We start from the raw sequence: 15,657 nt of genomic DNA on the forward strand, positions 1-15,657 counted from the left end.
CAGACTGTCTCACCAGAGTGGTGCATGCTCTGGTTATCTCTCGCTTGGACTACCTCAATGCACTCTATGTGGGGCTACCTTTGAAGGTGACACGGAAACTACAACTAATCCAGAATGCAGCAGCTAGACTGGTGACTGGGAGTGGCTGCCGAGACCACATAACACTGGTTTTGAAAGACCTACACTGGCTGCCAGTACGTTTCCGAGCACAAATCAAAGTGTTGGTGCTGACCTTTAAAGCCCTAAACGGCTTCGGTATAGTATACCTAAAGGAGCGTCTCCACCTCCATCGTTCTGCCCGGAAAATGAGGTCCAGCGCCGAGGGCCTTCTGGCGGTTCCCTCACTGCGAGAAGCCAAGTTACAGGAAACCAGGCAGAGTGCCTTCTCAGTAGTGGCACCAGCCCTGTGGAACGCCCTCCCATCAGATGTCAAAGAGAAAAATAACTACCAAACTTTTAGAAGACAACTGAAGGCAGCCCTGTTCAGGGAAACTTTTAATGTTTAATAGGTTATTGTATTTTAGTGTTCTGTTGGAAGCCACCCAGAGTGGCTGGGGAAACCCAGTCAGATGGGCGGGGATATATAATAAATTATTATTATATTATAATTATTCTTTCTTCACAGATGCTGAGCCGGTGGCAGGACCCGACCCAGAGCTGGCAGCTACGATGGGCTTTTCAGGCTTTGGTGAGTGAGAGGCTTTCCTTGAGACAGAGCTTTGCATGCAGAGGGTCCCAGGTTCAGTCTAGTTATCATCATTTATACCCGTGATTCCCAACGTGGGGCACATGCCCCACAAGGGGGCAATTTGATTTTTAGGGGGGGGGGGCAATTCGAGAATGAGTTATTAACAGTTAATGACCCTTTCGGCTTCCTCCACGTGAATAGTTCACTTTTTGAATAATAAGAATTATATGTCACGGGGGGCATCAGGATTTTAGAGATGCTTAGGTAGAGCATGGCCAAAAAAAGGTTGGGAACCACTGATTTATATACTGCACCTCCCTTCGTACGTGGATCACAGGGTGCTTTACAGTATGAAAATGCAGTCAGGTCAGGAGAGTGCAGTCATGTTTAGGAGTATTTCCTGGAGAGCCACTGCCTGTTAGCAAGGGAAATACTGAGGTAGGAGAACCTTGGTATAAGGCAGTTTCCTACATTTCTCCCACATCCATATGGGTCTGCAATGCTGAGGTTGCAATTCTGCACAAGGCACATGGAGGGTGCTGCAAGATTTCAGATGTGCAGATGTCATCAGCTGTTTTTCATCACCACCTCACTTTTGCCGTGGGTCAACATCTTGCCCTTGACCTTGTGCTGAGCTTCAGAGAAGTCCAGGAACATTGCTGAATTGCCTGTGAAATGCTGCACAGTGTCAGCAATTGAATGCTTGATGTGAGAGTGTGTCTCTCGAAGGTGGTGGACTCCACTTCGTTGGAGGATTTTAAACAGAGGTTGGATGGCCATCTCCTTTAGAGATGATTTCTGCATTGCGGGAGGCTGGACCCTACAATTCTATGATTTTATGACCTGTAGTTGTACTGAACTACAGAATGTTTCTAAAGCTTATTCCAAAGTAGTGTTCCACCTCTCAGTTTGTGCTGGAGCAGGTGTTGGCCAGTTATATATACACATATACACACACACACGCATATATATATATATATATATATATATATACACCCACACACACCCACACACACACACACACATATGTATATAGTTGATGCCTAGTGTCCTGGCAAATGTCATCATAGCTACTTTTTAGTACCACAAGGTTTCTTGCTGATGGAGACAAGACAAACTGTTCCTCCTGGTCCTTCTTCCCAGAATGTTCTTCTGCTTCCTCTGACTGTTCCTCTTATATGCGTGGCCACAACAAATAAAACTGAGAGTTGTATATACAGTGTGCGCATGTACATTTTCTCTAATCTAAGTGCTATGTTGGAGACAATGGTGGGAGCTGCTCAGTTAAGGTGCGTGGGGACATTTTACTTTATGGACGTTTCCAGGTATAAGGAACCCCCAGAACAGGTTTAAGAGGCATATGGAGGGGTGAGAAGTGGGGAAATGGCCTGTTGCATAAGCAGGCCTTGTTCCAGGCACACATACTTCACTTAACGCTAGGTTCAATTCCACCCAATATGTTTGATCATTAAAATGCTATTGCAAAAGTGTAGTAAGCTTATACACAGCTTATAATGCCCTCTATACACAGCTTGTAGACTTCTGGGAGGCATCTGGTTGGAAACAAGATGTTAGACTAGATGGCACTTTGGTCTTGTCCAATAGGACTCTTGTGTACTTAAGAGTAAGTTGTTGCATACAAATGTTTTATCGTGTCAAGGCATTCAGTTCTCACTGATCTTCATGCTTTAATTTGTATTTTTATAAATTTCTTTGGAATACTCCCCCCACCCCCTTTCATGTAAGCTAAACTCTAAGGAAATCACTTTCTTATTTTTTCCCTCATCACTTAGGAAAGAAAGCTCGAACATTTGACTTCAATGCAATGTTTGAACAAACTCGAAGAACTGCTGTGGAAAGAAGTAGGAAGATCCTGGGTGAGAGAGGCTATTTCATATCAAGGGTTTGATTCGCCCTTCATTTTATTTATAGCTCAGAGTCCCTTCTGGCAGTTTTCCTTAAATGTTACCGTATTTTTCGCACCATAGGACGCACCGGACAATAGGATGCACCTTGTTTTAGAGGGGGGAGAACAAGGGAAAAAAATTCTACCCCTCTCTGCCCAGCGCCCCTTCAGCGAAGCGTCAGGAGGCGCTGCTCAGAGAGGGAGAATTTTCCCCCTCTTGTTTTCCCACTCTAAAACAAGGTGCCGTTTAAGGTGCATTCAGGTGGCTACCTTGGAAGCCTGGAGAGTGAGAGGGGTCGGTGCGCACTGACCCCTCTCGCTCTCCAGGCTTCAGGATCCTTTCGACCTGCTCTTTGGGGCTGGCATTTTTGAAGGGGAAAAAGTGCGTCCTATAGAGCGAAAAATACGGTAATTGCTTTGTTAATAGCTCACAGCGTAAGGCAGTTTTGGCACGGTAAACATTGAATGAGTAAAAATGGCACAGTAAACACTATTTATTTATTTATTTATTACGCACCTTTCACCTTAAGGTCTCAGAACAGTTTACAACATTAAAATATAACATTAAGATAATTTAAAAATGGCTTAAAATCTGTTTAACAACAACAGCACAGACCAAAGCAACCCATACCTCGCCACAAATAAATGTTCCAAAAAGGCACCTGTAAAGTAATGCTTTTTATAGGCAGCTTCCTGCTAAGTGCCTGCTTCTTAAAGAGGTGCTGCAAAGTTAAAAGGGATGGGAGGTAGTTTCTTTGGGGCAGTGCCTGGGAGGTAGAGGGACTTTGGTTCCTGGGTCCTGGAACTTTCCTCCTCTGCCTCTAGGTGCACCAGCTGTCATTGGAAATCTTTGGGAAAAGATCTAGCAGCCGTGTTCTTTTAGCTGTTGGCAGAGGCCAGAGTATCTCAATTGCACTCATTTTTGTGAGCCCAGCATAAAAGTACATCAAGCCCATTCTCACAGCTGCTTACTTTCCTCCTTTTACAGACTCAGGGCTTCAGAATGTGATTTTTTTTCCAGTGGGAAAACAATGTAGTGAGAAAAGGGTTAAGCTCCAGATTGAGCTCCCCTCCACACTTTCTGTGGCTGTTTTATGTAAAATAATGGGCAGTTGGACGCATCTCTTAAACCACATGCTTAACAGAAGAGTGTATTTTTTAAAAGGGGGATAGTAACCATTTCCTCAGTCTGCCCTGGCTCTAGCTACCAGAAAGGAGCTGAAATGAAAACATCTTAAAAGGTGCAAAATCTTTGGCAAGTTCCCCCGTTAAGGAATAGACTAAATAACTTGACATTCTTGAGTTTCCAGGCAAACTTAAAGCCTCTCAGTTCTCTGGAGAGGCTGGTTTTACTGTAGCCTGGTTCTGAAAATGAATGGTAGCTGATTTAATTCATAGGCTTTCTAAGTAGAAAATCTCTCTGCAAAAGAGAGAGATAGCAAACTATGGCATACCACTTGTACATCTCCCTTGTATAAATTGAATTTCCTTTCCTTCCCCCCGCAGCAGTTCATGAGCCCCCTATGAAATGGATGAGGGAATGGACAGATGACTTCGGGGGAAGGGGAGGGGAGGAATGGGAGGTCCTATGACATCTGTTATGATGTTGGATCTTGCCCAGAAACTTGAAATGCTCTGTTTTCTTTTCCTGTGAAGCTTACCTTTACGGGCAGGGGTGGGCAACCTGTGCCCCTCCAATGTTGTTAAAAATCTCCTTTAAGCCATACCCACCATGGCCAATGACCAGGGATGATGTCCAGCAATATCTGGAGGGCCAAAGGTGTGCCATCACTGCCTTATATCAGCAGATACCATGAAAACTAGGACATGTTAGTCTATGACTGCTTGATCTTCAGTGTTATAGGTTGGTTGTTGTTTTTTTTTTAAAAAAATGATTTGAATTATCATCATTCCAGACATCTAAAAACCCAAATGAAGGCTTCAGAGCTGGCACCAAATTTCTCCTTTGTGCTTTATTTATTCAGAAGAGCGTGAGAAAAAGGCAGCTGAGAAAGAAAAAGAACTTGAAAGCCGGTGTGAAGGTATTGATTCTTCAACCGCATCCTTACTCCCAGTAGTGAAAACATCTTCTAAGTAAGTAGATATAATAGAAACATGTGGCTCTATATCTTTTTTCTGGTAGAATGAGAGACACTTTTCATGCAAGATGGCACCGCGTTGTAAGCCATATTACTTAACAACCAATGTTTGGAGTTAGCTGACACACTTTTCAAGAACAGTTTGATTTGATTTTCCAGTGTTTCTTATGCCTGGACATTCTCTGGGCAAGCAGCAATAGCTGTTGCCAGCAGTGATAGAAAAAGGCTGTAGTCTTTATGCGCACTTACTAGGAAATAAACTCCAATAAGTGCGATTGTCAGTGGTGCAAACCTATGCATGGTCAAAGCTTTGCTTTAGCATTTAAAGCCATGAGCAACTTGAATCCAGGTTATCTTAAGGGACCACCTCACCCGATATATGGTTTATACTCTGCTATTCGCAGGATTGAGGCCAGGGGCTACTGCCACCGAGGCAGAAGGAGATGACCACACATCTTGTGGGAAGGGTCATAGCTCAGTGGTAGAGGACGGCCTAGGACCCTTGTACCTACGGAACTGCCTCTCCTGGTATGCCCCATGGAGACCCTCAAGGTCCATAAATAGCAACACCCTAGTGGTCTCGGGCCCTAAGGAAGTTAGATTAGCTTCAACCAGAGCCAGGGCCTTTTCAACACTGGCTCCGGCCGGGTGGAACTCTCTGCCTCATGAGACCAGGGCCCTGCAGGATCTGATTTCTTTCCGCAGGGCCTGTAAGACAGAGTTGTTCCGCCTGGCCTTTGGCTTGGAGCCAATTTGATTCCTTTCCCCCCCTTTTCTTTTTTCTTTTTCCTTTCTCCTCCTGTGATGAGGCTGCATTTTAATATTTTAATGTTTCAATATTTTAATGTTTTAGTCATTCAACTTGTTTTTATTATTGCTTGTTAGCCGCCCTGAGCCTGGCGTTGGCTAGGGAGAGTGGGGTATAAATAAAAATTATTACAGTGGTGCCCCGCAAGACGAATGCCTCGCAAGACGGAAAACTCGCTAGACGAAAGAGTTTTCCATTTTGGAGGTGCTTCGCAAACCGAATCTCCTATGGGCTTGCTTTGCAAGATGAAAATGTCTTGCGAGTTCCTGCGGTTTTTTCCCCTTCCCCCCCTTTTTCTAAGCCGCTAAGCCGCTTATCAGCTGATCCAATAAGCCGATAAGCCGCTAAAAGCGCTAATAACGCTAATCCGTCAATGGGCTTGCTTGGCAAGACGAAAAAACGCTAGACGAAGAGAATCACAGAGCGGATTCTTTTCGTCTTGCGAAGCACCACGGTCCCAAGTTCAATCCCCAGCATCTCCAGGTAGGGCTGAGAAACATTTCCTGCCTGAAACCCTGGAGAGGCCCTGGTAGTTAATGTTGACCAGTGTTCTTCAACTTTCAGTGCTCACATGATGTTGGACTGCTGTTCCCACCATCCTCAGCCATCTTAAGCAGGAGTCAGCAAACTTTTTCAGCAAGGGGCCGGTCCACTGTCTCTCAGACCTTGTGGGGGGCCGGACTGTATTTTGAAAAAAAATAATGAATGAATTCTTATGCCCCACAGGTAACCCAGAGATGCATTTTAAATAAAAGCACACATTCTACTCATGTAAAAACACCAGGCAAGCCCCACAAATAACCCAGAGATGCATTTTAAATAAAAGCACACATTCTACTCATGTAAAAACACCAGGCAAGCCCCACAAATAACCCAGAGATGCATTTTAAATAAAAGGACACATTCTACTCATGTAAAAACACGCTGGTTCCCGGACCGCCTGCGGGCCGGATTTAGAAGGCGATTGGGCTGGATCCGGCCCCTGGGCCTTAGTTTGCCTACCCATGATCTTAAGGTTAGCTAGCCACTTAAGGTTAAAGAACACTAGTCTACACAAACGGCAGTGGCTCTCCAGGGTTTCATATAGGATATCTAACAACATCTGGGGACCCAAAGTTGAAGAATATTGGTATAGACAATACTGAGCTTCATAGACAAATGCTCTGATTCCATAAAGGGCAGTTTCCTACATTCCTATCTTTCTCGCCCACCCTGCACTGGCTGCCAGATACGGTGTCCTCTGTTCACCAGTCTGTGGCACTATGTAGAAAAATGTGTCGGGGAGAAAAGGGTAGGCTGGGGACTTCAGCAATGAAGACCCCTGCCACTATACATCTCATATTTTTGTTCGCCTAGGGATTCATCTGGTAGTGAAAGTGACGACAGCTCAGATGAAGAACCAATTGGCCCCCCTTTGCCACCCCAAGGGTCAGTGGAAGATTCCGATGATGAACTCATTGGCCCTCCGCTGCCTCCTGGATATAAGGGCAGTGATGAGGAGGATGACGAGGACAACATTCTGGAAGAAGATGAGGTCAGTTTTTATTTTCTCGCCGTTTCTGCTGTGTCGTCTTCTGTTTTCGTGTTGATTGCTTGCACTTTGCATCTGATTTGCAAAGGAGATAATCACCTGGGAATTGTAAAGGTAAAGGAACCCCTGACCATTAGGTCCAGTCGTGACCGACTCTGGGGTTGCGGCGCTCATATCGCTTTATTGGCCGAGGGAGCCGGCGTACAGCTTCCGGGTCATGTGGCCAGCATGACTAAGCCACTTCTGGCGAACCAGAGCAGCGCATGGAAACGCTGTTTACCTTCCCGCCGGAGCGGTACCTATTTATCTACTTGCACTTTGACGTGCTTTTGAACTGCTAGGTTGGCAGGAGCAGGGACCGAGCAACGAGAGCTCACCCCATTGTGGGGATTCGAACCACTGACCTTCTGATCGGCAAGTCCTTCTTACTAAACTTATGGAAATTGAGACTGTTGGGAGTCAGCTCCTGCCAGCATGATCAGTGGTCAGGGTTGATGGGAGTTGTAGTTCAGGAACATATGGCCGGCCACAGGTTCCCCTCCCTGCTCTAGGTGGTGCTGTTGATCTATTTTGGGATGTAGGAGTTCACCACAGTTTCATATTGCAAAGTTTCTCAAACTGTTAATTGTTTGTGGTTCTTGTTTTGGACTCTTAATTTGTTCCCTTTTATTTCCATGTAGTGGTTCATATGGATGTTTCTTTAGGACATCCATAGTATTGTTATGCTTGCTTCAAGAAATAATTCAAGAAGTGTTTGCTTCTTTGAAGACCAATGGTTTTACATGTTAGGTAGATTTATACTAGCTACTCACTGTTAGGTGATCACATTTGAAAGAAAGGAAGTTTTGCTTCTTATCTTTGAAAAAGCAGGTTTCCGCTTGTTGAGCATTATTTTAATACAGTTTGATCCTCAGTTGAAGGGACATTAAACGTAAAAGAATTTGTTAGTTTTGCAGCTGTTCTCTACTATTTTAACACACATATATTGTTTATAGGTGGATTCAACTGATTTCCTTTTCCTTTATTTCTCCCTCTCCTGGATTGTAATTCATTGAACATTCTCACATGAACAGAATTTTTGAGCTCTCTTTAAGATATGGGTAAATGTCTGCAGTCATCATTCACAGCTGTATAAAGTAATATGTGCACCTTTTAAAAAAAGGAATACAAAAACCTTATAAGCGAAAAGTAACATGTTCAACTTCCTTTCACAAATCATACCAAATTGCTTTCCCCAAAGGAACACAGCAGTCATAAAGTTAAGATTCATTTTTTAAACATCACTTTTATGAGGCTGTTACTTGATTGAATCATATGTAAACCTTTCAATTTAACCCCCGACGGGTATTCTGAGTGACAATTTTGAATGTTAGTGCTATTTAACATTTTTGCTACATTTTTGGAAATACCATTTGTGAAGATTTATTGATGGTATGTTGTTTTACTGTGTAGGTATTACAGGGGGGGAAATGTTTGAATGCAATGAAGCCTTAAAGGGATAGCCATTCATTTACTGTATTTTTAATACTTGAAAGTAATTGTGCATAATCTGATGCAAAACTTATGTCAGTGTTTGATGCAACATGGTTTTATTGCTGTTCCTTTTGCACGAAAAAGTAACTAAATGGCTTGAAAGCCACGATTTCTAGTTATTTTGCTTTTCTTTTCTTTTTAAAGTCACTGATAACACTTTAAAAAGATTTTTATCCCTGTAACCAGTGCTTTTTTCTTTTTTAAAAAATGTTTAGGGATACTCTCATTTTCCTATTCATATTGAAATACTGCCCCTCAATGAGGTCAAACTTAGATTCGCAAAATGTTTAGGGGTATGCGTACCCCTGCATCCCTCTAGACAAAAAAGCACTAAACAGTCACTGAACTAAACAGTAACAGTCACTAAACTATTTTCTTCATTTTGGGGCTTTGGGCTAACAAATTAGTTTCATAACCTTTGCATGGAGTGTTTTCAGTTTTTCCGTGCTCAAATATGGGAAATGTGCCATAATTGGTACGAAAGATGAAGGCTGTGGCTGTCATTTGGTAGTGATGTGGGCAGGAGTTAGTGGGACAGGCTGGCTATGTGGGTAAAGAGCAGCAGGTCTTTTGGCTCAAGATGCAAGGATGCTCACTTATTTATTTTTTGTTCTTTTTTAAAAAAAGATGTCTGTATTTCCATGTTAGAAGTGTAGGTGGCTTTCTATCTGTCTATCTAAAACCATGGCATAAAACATAGAAAGAGAGACTGACAAACACATCAAGTATAATAAGGCAGGGAGATTTTAAATTAGTAGATTGGCAAAGAAGAAAGATCTTATGCAGGTTTTATTCTTCCCTAGATTCAGTTGAAAGATTTATTATTACTATTATTGCAGAATATCATCAACATTAATCTCCATGAGAACAAGGTTGAATGGTTTGTCATTCAACATTTTTCTTTCCATCTCCAAAACAGATTCAGATCGACCCATGTTGTCATTGCAGTTGTCTCATCTATATGATTTTTGTCAGGAGTTTAGTGGAAAAGGAATTCTATGTCTGTTTACAATCAGCTGTGCCGTTTTGACCCTACAATAATCAGATCAATTCCTGTTTTCTGTTGTTCAGAAAAAAGGCACTTTCTTATTGTAAGGCTGGCACGCAAACGCGTTTCAGGCTGCCTGTTTCTGAGGAGTTTTGCTCCTCATTCAGTAGGCTAGTTTGCAATAAGTTGCTTGTAGCATTGGGGCTGGGTGCTAGGGTTGGTTCTACAGCTCTAAACAACTACTATTAAGAACTATATCAGTTTCACTTCGTTCATTATTATTAGTTTTAAAGCTGTAATGCATGCAGAATTATTTAACTCGAAGCGTTATTTTAAGTACCCACATAGCTGACTTGCACAAAAATGCACAATGTGGTGGAATGTGTATCCTAGGTGTGATTTTTACATACACATTTCATTTAAGATACTGCTGAGAGATTGAAAGAAGCATTGAGGACAAAGCTGGCGTTTGTCCAGGGTGGCATTTGCTGTTTGCTGTGGCTTTGAAGTTGAATAAACCTGCAATCATTTATTGATTGAAAACATGTTACTCTGGGAATGTGGAGAGATTTGGAAGTAGGACTTACTTGAGTGGAACACTAAGATTTTCACTGAACAGGAAAGTGATGGTGGTGAACAGGACATAACAGGAAGATTGTTTGGTAGTACTCTGGGTTGTACCTCAGAGAGGGTACAAAACCAAGGAGAAGCCTAGGAAGGAAAGCAGCTCTTCCTAGACTGTAGAAGATGTTCAAGGAGGGTAGACTAGAAGCTACCTTCAGCCTGATGCTGTGGGACTCAAGGGCAGATGCTTAGCCATCTAGCAGTCCCTGTTCCTTCTCTTCTCCAAGTGACGTTCAAGCACTTTATCATTTCAGCGGAAGAAAGGCCCTGCTGGATCAGGCCAAATGTCCATCTAGTCCAGGATCCTGTTCCCACGGTGGCCAACCAGATCGCCATGCAGGACATGAGTGCCATAGCAGTCTCCCCAACAACTGGTACTCAGAGGCATACCTCATCCAGCTGTTGATGAAAAACATGGCCATCATGGATGGTAACCCTTGATAGAATTATATTCCATGAATCTATCTATTCCGTATATTTTTTAAGCAATCCAAGTTGGTGGCCATCACTTGTAGGAGCAAGTTCCAGAGTTTTAGCTATGTTAACTTTTGTCTGCCCTGAATATTTCAACATTCAGCTTACTTGGATATCTGAATTCTAGTAAAATGAGAGCAGGGGAAAATTTAACACTATTCACTTTGTTCATTCCATGCACAATCTTATACACTTCTATCATTATATCCCTCCTTACTTTCCCCCCCTAAATTCATATGTTCCACATAGAGGGAGTTGCTCCAGCCCCTTGATCATTCTGGTTGTCTGTTTCTGAACCTTTTCCAGCTCCACAACATCCTTTGGGAGGTGAGGCAACTAGAACTGGGATTCTTGAATAACACAGTCTAGGGCAGTCTCCACACACATGTTTTGTTCTGTTCCTCCTCCACCATGTCGCCTCATTAGGGTCTGAAAACAGTCCTGCCATTCTACTCAAGTCTGAATTCCAAATTCCCATCCCTTTCAAGCTTGTCACATATACAAGAAAGGACTGGATCATACTAAGCTTGGTCCATGCCTTCCCATAACTAAAGGAATCAAAGGACTTAATAGCAGGAATAAATTAAAAAAATTGTCCAGTAGCACGTTAGAGACCACCTAAGTTTGTTCTGGGTATAAGCTTTCGTGTGCATGCACATTTCTTCAGATACCAAGCTTATACCCAGAACAAATTTATTTAGTCTCTAAGGTGCTGCTGGACATTTTATTTATTTAGTTTGACTGTGTCAGACCAACATGGCAACCTACCTGAATGTAATAGCAGGAAGTTTGCATTTGACCCTGATTCTCAGCTAATGTGGATCAAGTCCACTAGGGGTGCAAACAACTTGCAGCCTCTGAAAGGTAACAACCCTGTAAATGCAGAAGTGGGACCCTGAGTTAATGGGGGTTCCAGAGAGGGTCATATTCAGCTATGATAATTTGCCAAAATAACGCTTGCATGAGATGCTTGTTATGTACCGTAGGAGGAGGGCATCACTGGTGGGGTGGGGTAGTGATGGAAGGGAATGATTGGTACACCAGTGAGCAGTGTGGGCCCCAGACTAAGGGCTGGTATGTAGTGTTAAAACTAAAGATCAGTGTGCATGGAATATAAATACATTTGTTAATCCTGCATCTGCTACCCCTTATCTTTCATCGAAAGAACCAAGCCCATATCCAAACATTCACAGCTCTGGCAAGCTGGAGTTGTAATGGTGCTTGGTAATACAGTCCACAATGATCAAACTGAACCTGTGTCGTCGTTCTCATTGAAGTGGCATTTGCAGAGATGAGGAGCTCAGAATAAAACACCAGTATCACTTGACCTGGTCTTTGTGAAAAAGAGATGGCTTACGGTACAAGCACTGGGCTTGAAATACCGCACTTGGATAACCTAGAAATGATTTTATTCCATAACGAGTAGGATAGGCCATGCTGTACAGTGTTTGAAACTCCCATTGTTCTAGACATACTATGCAATAGAGAATTTTATTAGTGCGAGCCGTTTCTGAGCTCTGGGTGCAGTACTGTGCCTAAGATTTCAGATTAAAACAGCAGAGTGGAAGGAAAGGAGGACCTTTTTCTGCCTCCCCACTTCCAGCTACTCTCTGAAGACTGGAGAAGAGACCCTCTTAAGAATATTGCAGGGGGGGGGGAGTGAGCAGGGAAGGGACTAGACCATGTGAAAAATGAGCATAATATTTTAGCTGCAGTTCGTTCATTTTCAGTTTTGTATTCTTGTTATAAGAAAAGCATGCATAGATATTCCATTGTTGCACCCATAACCTAGGTTTAAGGTGCCATCTAGCTCCTAGCTTTCATAGCTCAGTTTCTAACACTGATGCTGTATAGAAGTTCTGGCAGAAGAGTCTGTGTTTGTGTGTGCATGAATAAGTGAGACAGAAAGGTAGGAATGGGCTGCTTTAAGGCCATTATTGTATGATTCAGTACAGGGCAGGAGTAGGGAACCTGCGGCTATCCAAATGTTGGTGGACCATTGTCCATGCTGGCTGAGACTGTTGGAGGCTGGGATCCAACAGCAGCTGGAGTGGGACAGGACGTCCAGCCTTGGCTCCAATATCAGATTCTTAACAAATAATGTGAACTTACAGGTGAAACTCAGAAAATTAGAATATTGTGGAATGCTTCTATTCATTCCACACATACTTCTACTTCTCAGATGTCCAGTATTGGTCTATTTGCAATCCTTGTTTTGCTGATTTCATTTAATATTCTAATTTTCTGAGATTGTTAACTTGGGGTTTTCATCAGCTGTACACCATGCTCATCACATTTATAACAAATAAAAGTTTGACATATCTCGCTTTGCATGTCATGAGTCTATCTCATATATTAGTTTCACCTTTTAAGTTGAATTACTGAAATAAATGAACTTTTCCACAATATTCTAATTTTCCAAGTTTCACCTGTATGTAGCATAGTGGTTAAGCTGATGCTCACATAATTGAGACTGAGCTACATTGAATATAGAGGAACATATTTCTGAGTGCACAGGATTGGGCTTCACAAAACTGAACCGAACCAGGAAGTTTCTGATTCAAATATCACCATATTTGTTAATTAGTTAAGCAAAGTACTAAACTCTTCTCCCTCTCCCATGTGCAACATGAGGATAATGGTTCCCTAACTTTACAAGGCTGTTGTCAGGATCGCTGAGATGATGTTTCTGAGTAGTTTTAGAGCAGGGATGGGAAACTTGTGGTCCTCCAGATGTTGGACTACAGTTGCTGTCATCACTGACCATTGACCATGCTGATTAGAGTTGGAGTTGAACAATGTCTGGAAAGTCACAAGTTCCCCATTGGTGCTTTAAACACTCTTAAGTGCTATAAATGTAAAGTAGGCTATCCGGATATGGGAAAAGTGGGGTATTGGAGGAATAAACAAATAACAGAAATAACAGAATAATTATGTTTATGGCATAACTAATATAACTAATTACTTAAAAAGGTAAAGGACCCCTGACAGTTAAGTCCAGTCGCGAACGACTCTGGGGTTGCGGTGCTCATCTCGCTTTATTGGCCAAGGGAGCCGGCGTACAGCTTCTGGGTCATGTGGCCAACATGACTAAGCCGCTTCTGGCGAAACCAGAGCAGCGCACAGAAACGCTGTTTACCCTCCCACCAGAGTGATACTTATTTATCTACTAGCACTTTGACGTGCTTTTGAACTGCTAAACTAATTACTTACCTACGGATTAAAATATAGCAATATTTGAACAGCAGTTATTCTCAATTAATTTTGCTCCACTCGGAGAGATACCTGTTGTTTAAAAATGTTTAAGAAAAACTGCAAATTCCACAGGGCAAATGAAATTTATAAAATGAAATTATGGATTTCCATAATGCAAATGGGCAGAAATCATTTGGTGTCAACCCCTGTAACATCACTGATGGAAATAAATGAGAATCTGGAACCTCAGGCCTGAGGGTCATAGGCATCTCTGTCTGGCCCTCTGCACTTTTCCCGGACCACACCGTTTCCCTTCTAGTCCTGCTTTTCATCCTTGAGTGTTTTTGCATGGCTGGAATGTGTCCTTGAACTCTGATAATTCTGCTTGCTTCTTGGGTGCAGGATGGGAGAGGGCTGTGTGCTTTTTATCGGCCCATATGGGACCTGCATGGGTGACCCGGCCTGGCAAATATTTAATATTCCTACCTTCATGGCTGTGATTTGTGGGTTGGCCACTTAATTTTATTTTTATTTTACTGTGATTTTGAGCTGTGTTTTAATCAATTGTTTGATTTTGTGTTTTTAATGTATTATATATTTGGTGTTAACCTCCTTGAGCCCGCCTTGGCCGGGGAGGGTGGGATATAAATAAAATTTATTGTTGTTGTTGTTGTTATTATTATTATTATGTGTGGAAGCTAGCTTACTGTACAAAGGTAATGTTGAAATGTGTTGCCTTTTCCACTTTTGCATGTCCCCACACCCAGTAGATTAGCCAGAAGGGAATGGTTTCCCATCCCTGTACGAGAGGATTGCAGCCTTAAAGAGTTTTTTTGTGTGAAGCTTGGGCTGTAACAATATTTCCCTTCTATACAGACAATGCTGGTCATCTAGCCATTTATTTTGTCATATCCCATTACATAGAAATGTGCTGTTATACGGCTGTTCGTAATGTGGATTAAATATTAATGTTTTGAAGGCAATTTATGGGTGGCATGGGAGAATTACTAATCAAAATAGTAATAGGATTGGAACCAGCTGTGCATGCTCCACATGAAATTGCCCTTCCTTCCTTCCTTCCTGCAGTATGTCAGGCATTTTTCCAAGGGTTTAAAAATACCTGAGAGAGGTTTTGTGAATTTGCCATTGAAATCTTTCCACTTAGCTCTGATATCTTACTTGATGAACTGAAATGTATTTCTGTCGCTAGTTTCTGTCAGGGCTGGAATGCGTAATTGGGTAGATTAATTAGAAACCTTTTGAGTTTTTCTGTTTTTTTTTTAAAGGCGTCCCAGATAAACCATTGGGCAGAATTTTACAGTACTGAACCTGTATGCATGTAGTGCCACACTAAACCATGGTTTTGCATGAACAAGTGAATGTGTGGATTCCCAGAGCAAAGAATGCTATGCTCCTTCCCCAGTCCTGCTGCTGTTGCCATACTACCCGAGGCTAAGGCATAGTTTGGCTTAGGGTTGTGTCTGAACCCAGCCTTTTGGTTTGTCTCCTCCGACAAACCACCAGTGGTAAACAAAGAACAAACTCTGATTACAGCTCATAGATTGCCCGGAGCAAAACAAGTCACCAAAAGCCCTTGGGCGCATGTACTTTCCCCTTCCTTCCATTACTGTTACCCTCTGTTTGTGAGAATTAGTCCATTGCCATTCAGGCTAACTTACTTCTATCTGATAAAAGTGTGTGAATCACCCCCTTTTAATTTGCGGAAATAGCTTACAGATAACCTTTGGTCTGTTTCTTGTTTAGCATATAGGAGGGAATCAGGAGCAGCAGTGGCCCCAAAGCAATAATTT

At 42.5% G+C, this 15,657-nt stretch overlaps 1 protein-coding gene across 1 annotated transcript in view; it reads left to right on the plus strand.

The window, feature by feature from the left end:
* WDR70 (WD repeat domain 70) overlaps positions 1–15,657 on the plus strand; it is a 116,060-nt gene that overhangs the window by 1,064 nt on the left and 99,339 nt on the right. The window contains exons 2-5 of the mRNA XM_082241986.1: positions 626–688; positions 2,482–2,565; positions 4,580–4,688; positions 6,858–7,035. Of these exons, the coding sequence (XP_082098112.1) occupies positions 626–688; positions 2,482–2,565; positions 4,580–4,688; positions 6,858–7,035 (434 nt within the window). The remainder of the gene's footprint in view (positions 1–625; positions 689–2,481; positions 2,566–4,579; positions 4,689–6,857; positions 7,036–15,657) is intronic.

The sequence above is a fragment of the Podarcis vaucheri genome (assembly GCF_965113315.1).
Source record: "Podarcis vaucheri genome assembly, chromosome: 11".
NCBI classification, from domain to species: Eukaryota; Metazoa; Chordata; class Lepidosauria; order Squamata; family Lacertidae; genus Podarcis; species Podarcis vaucheri.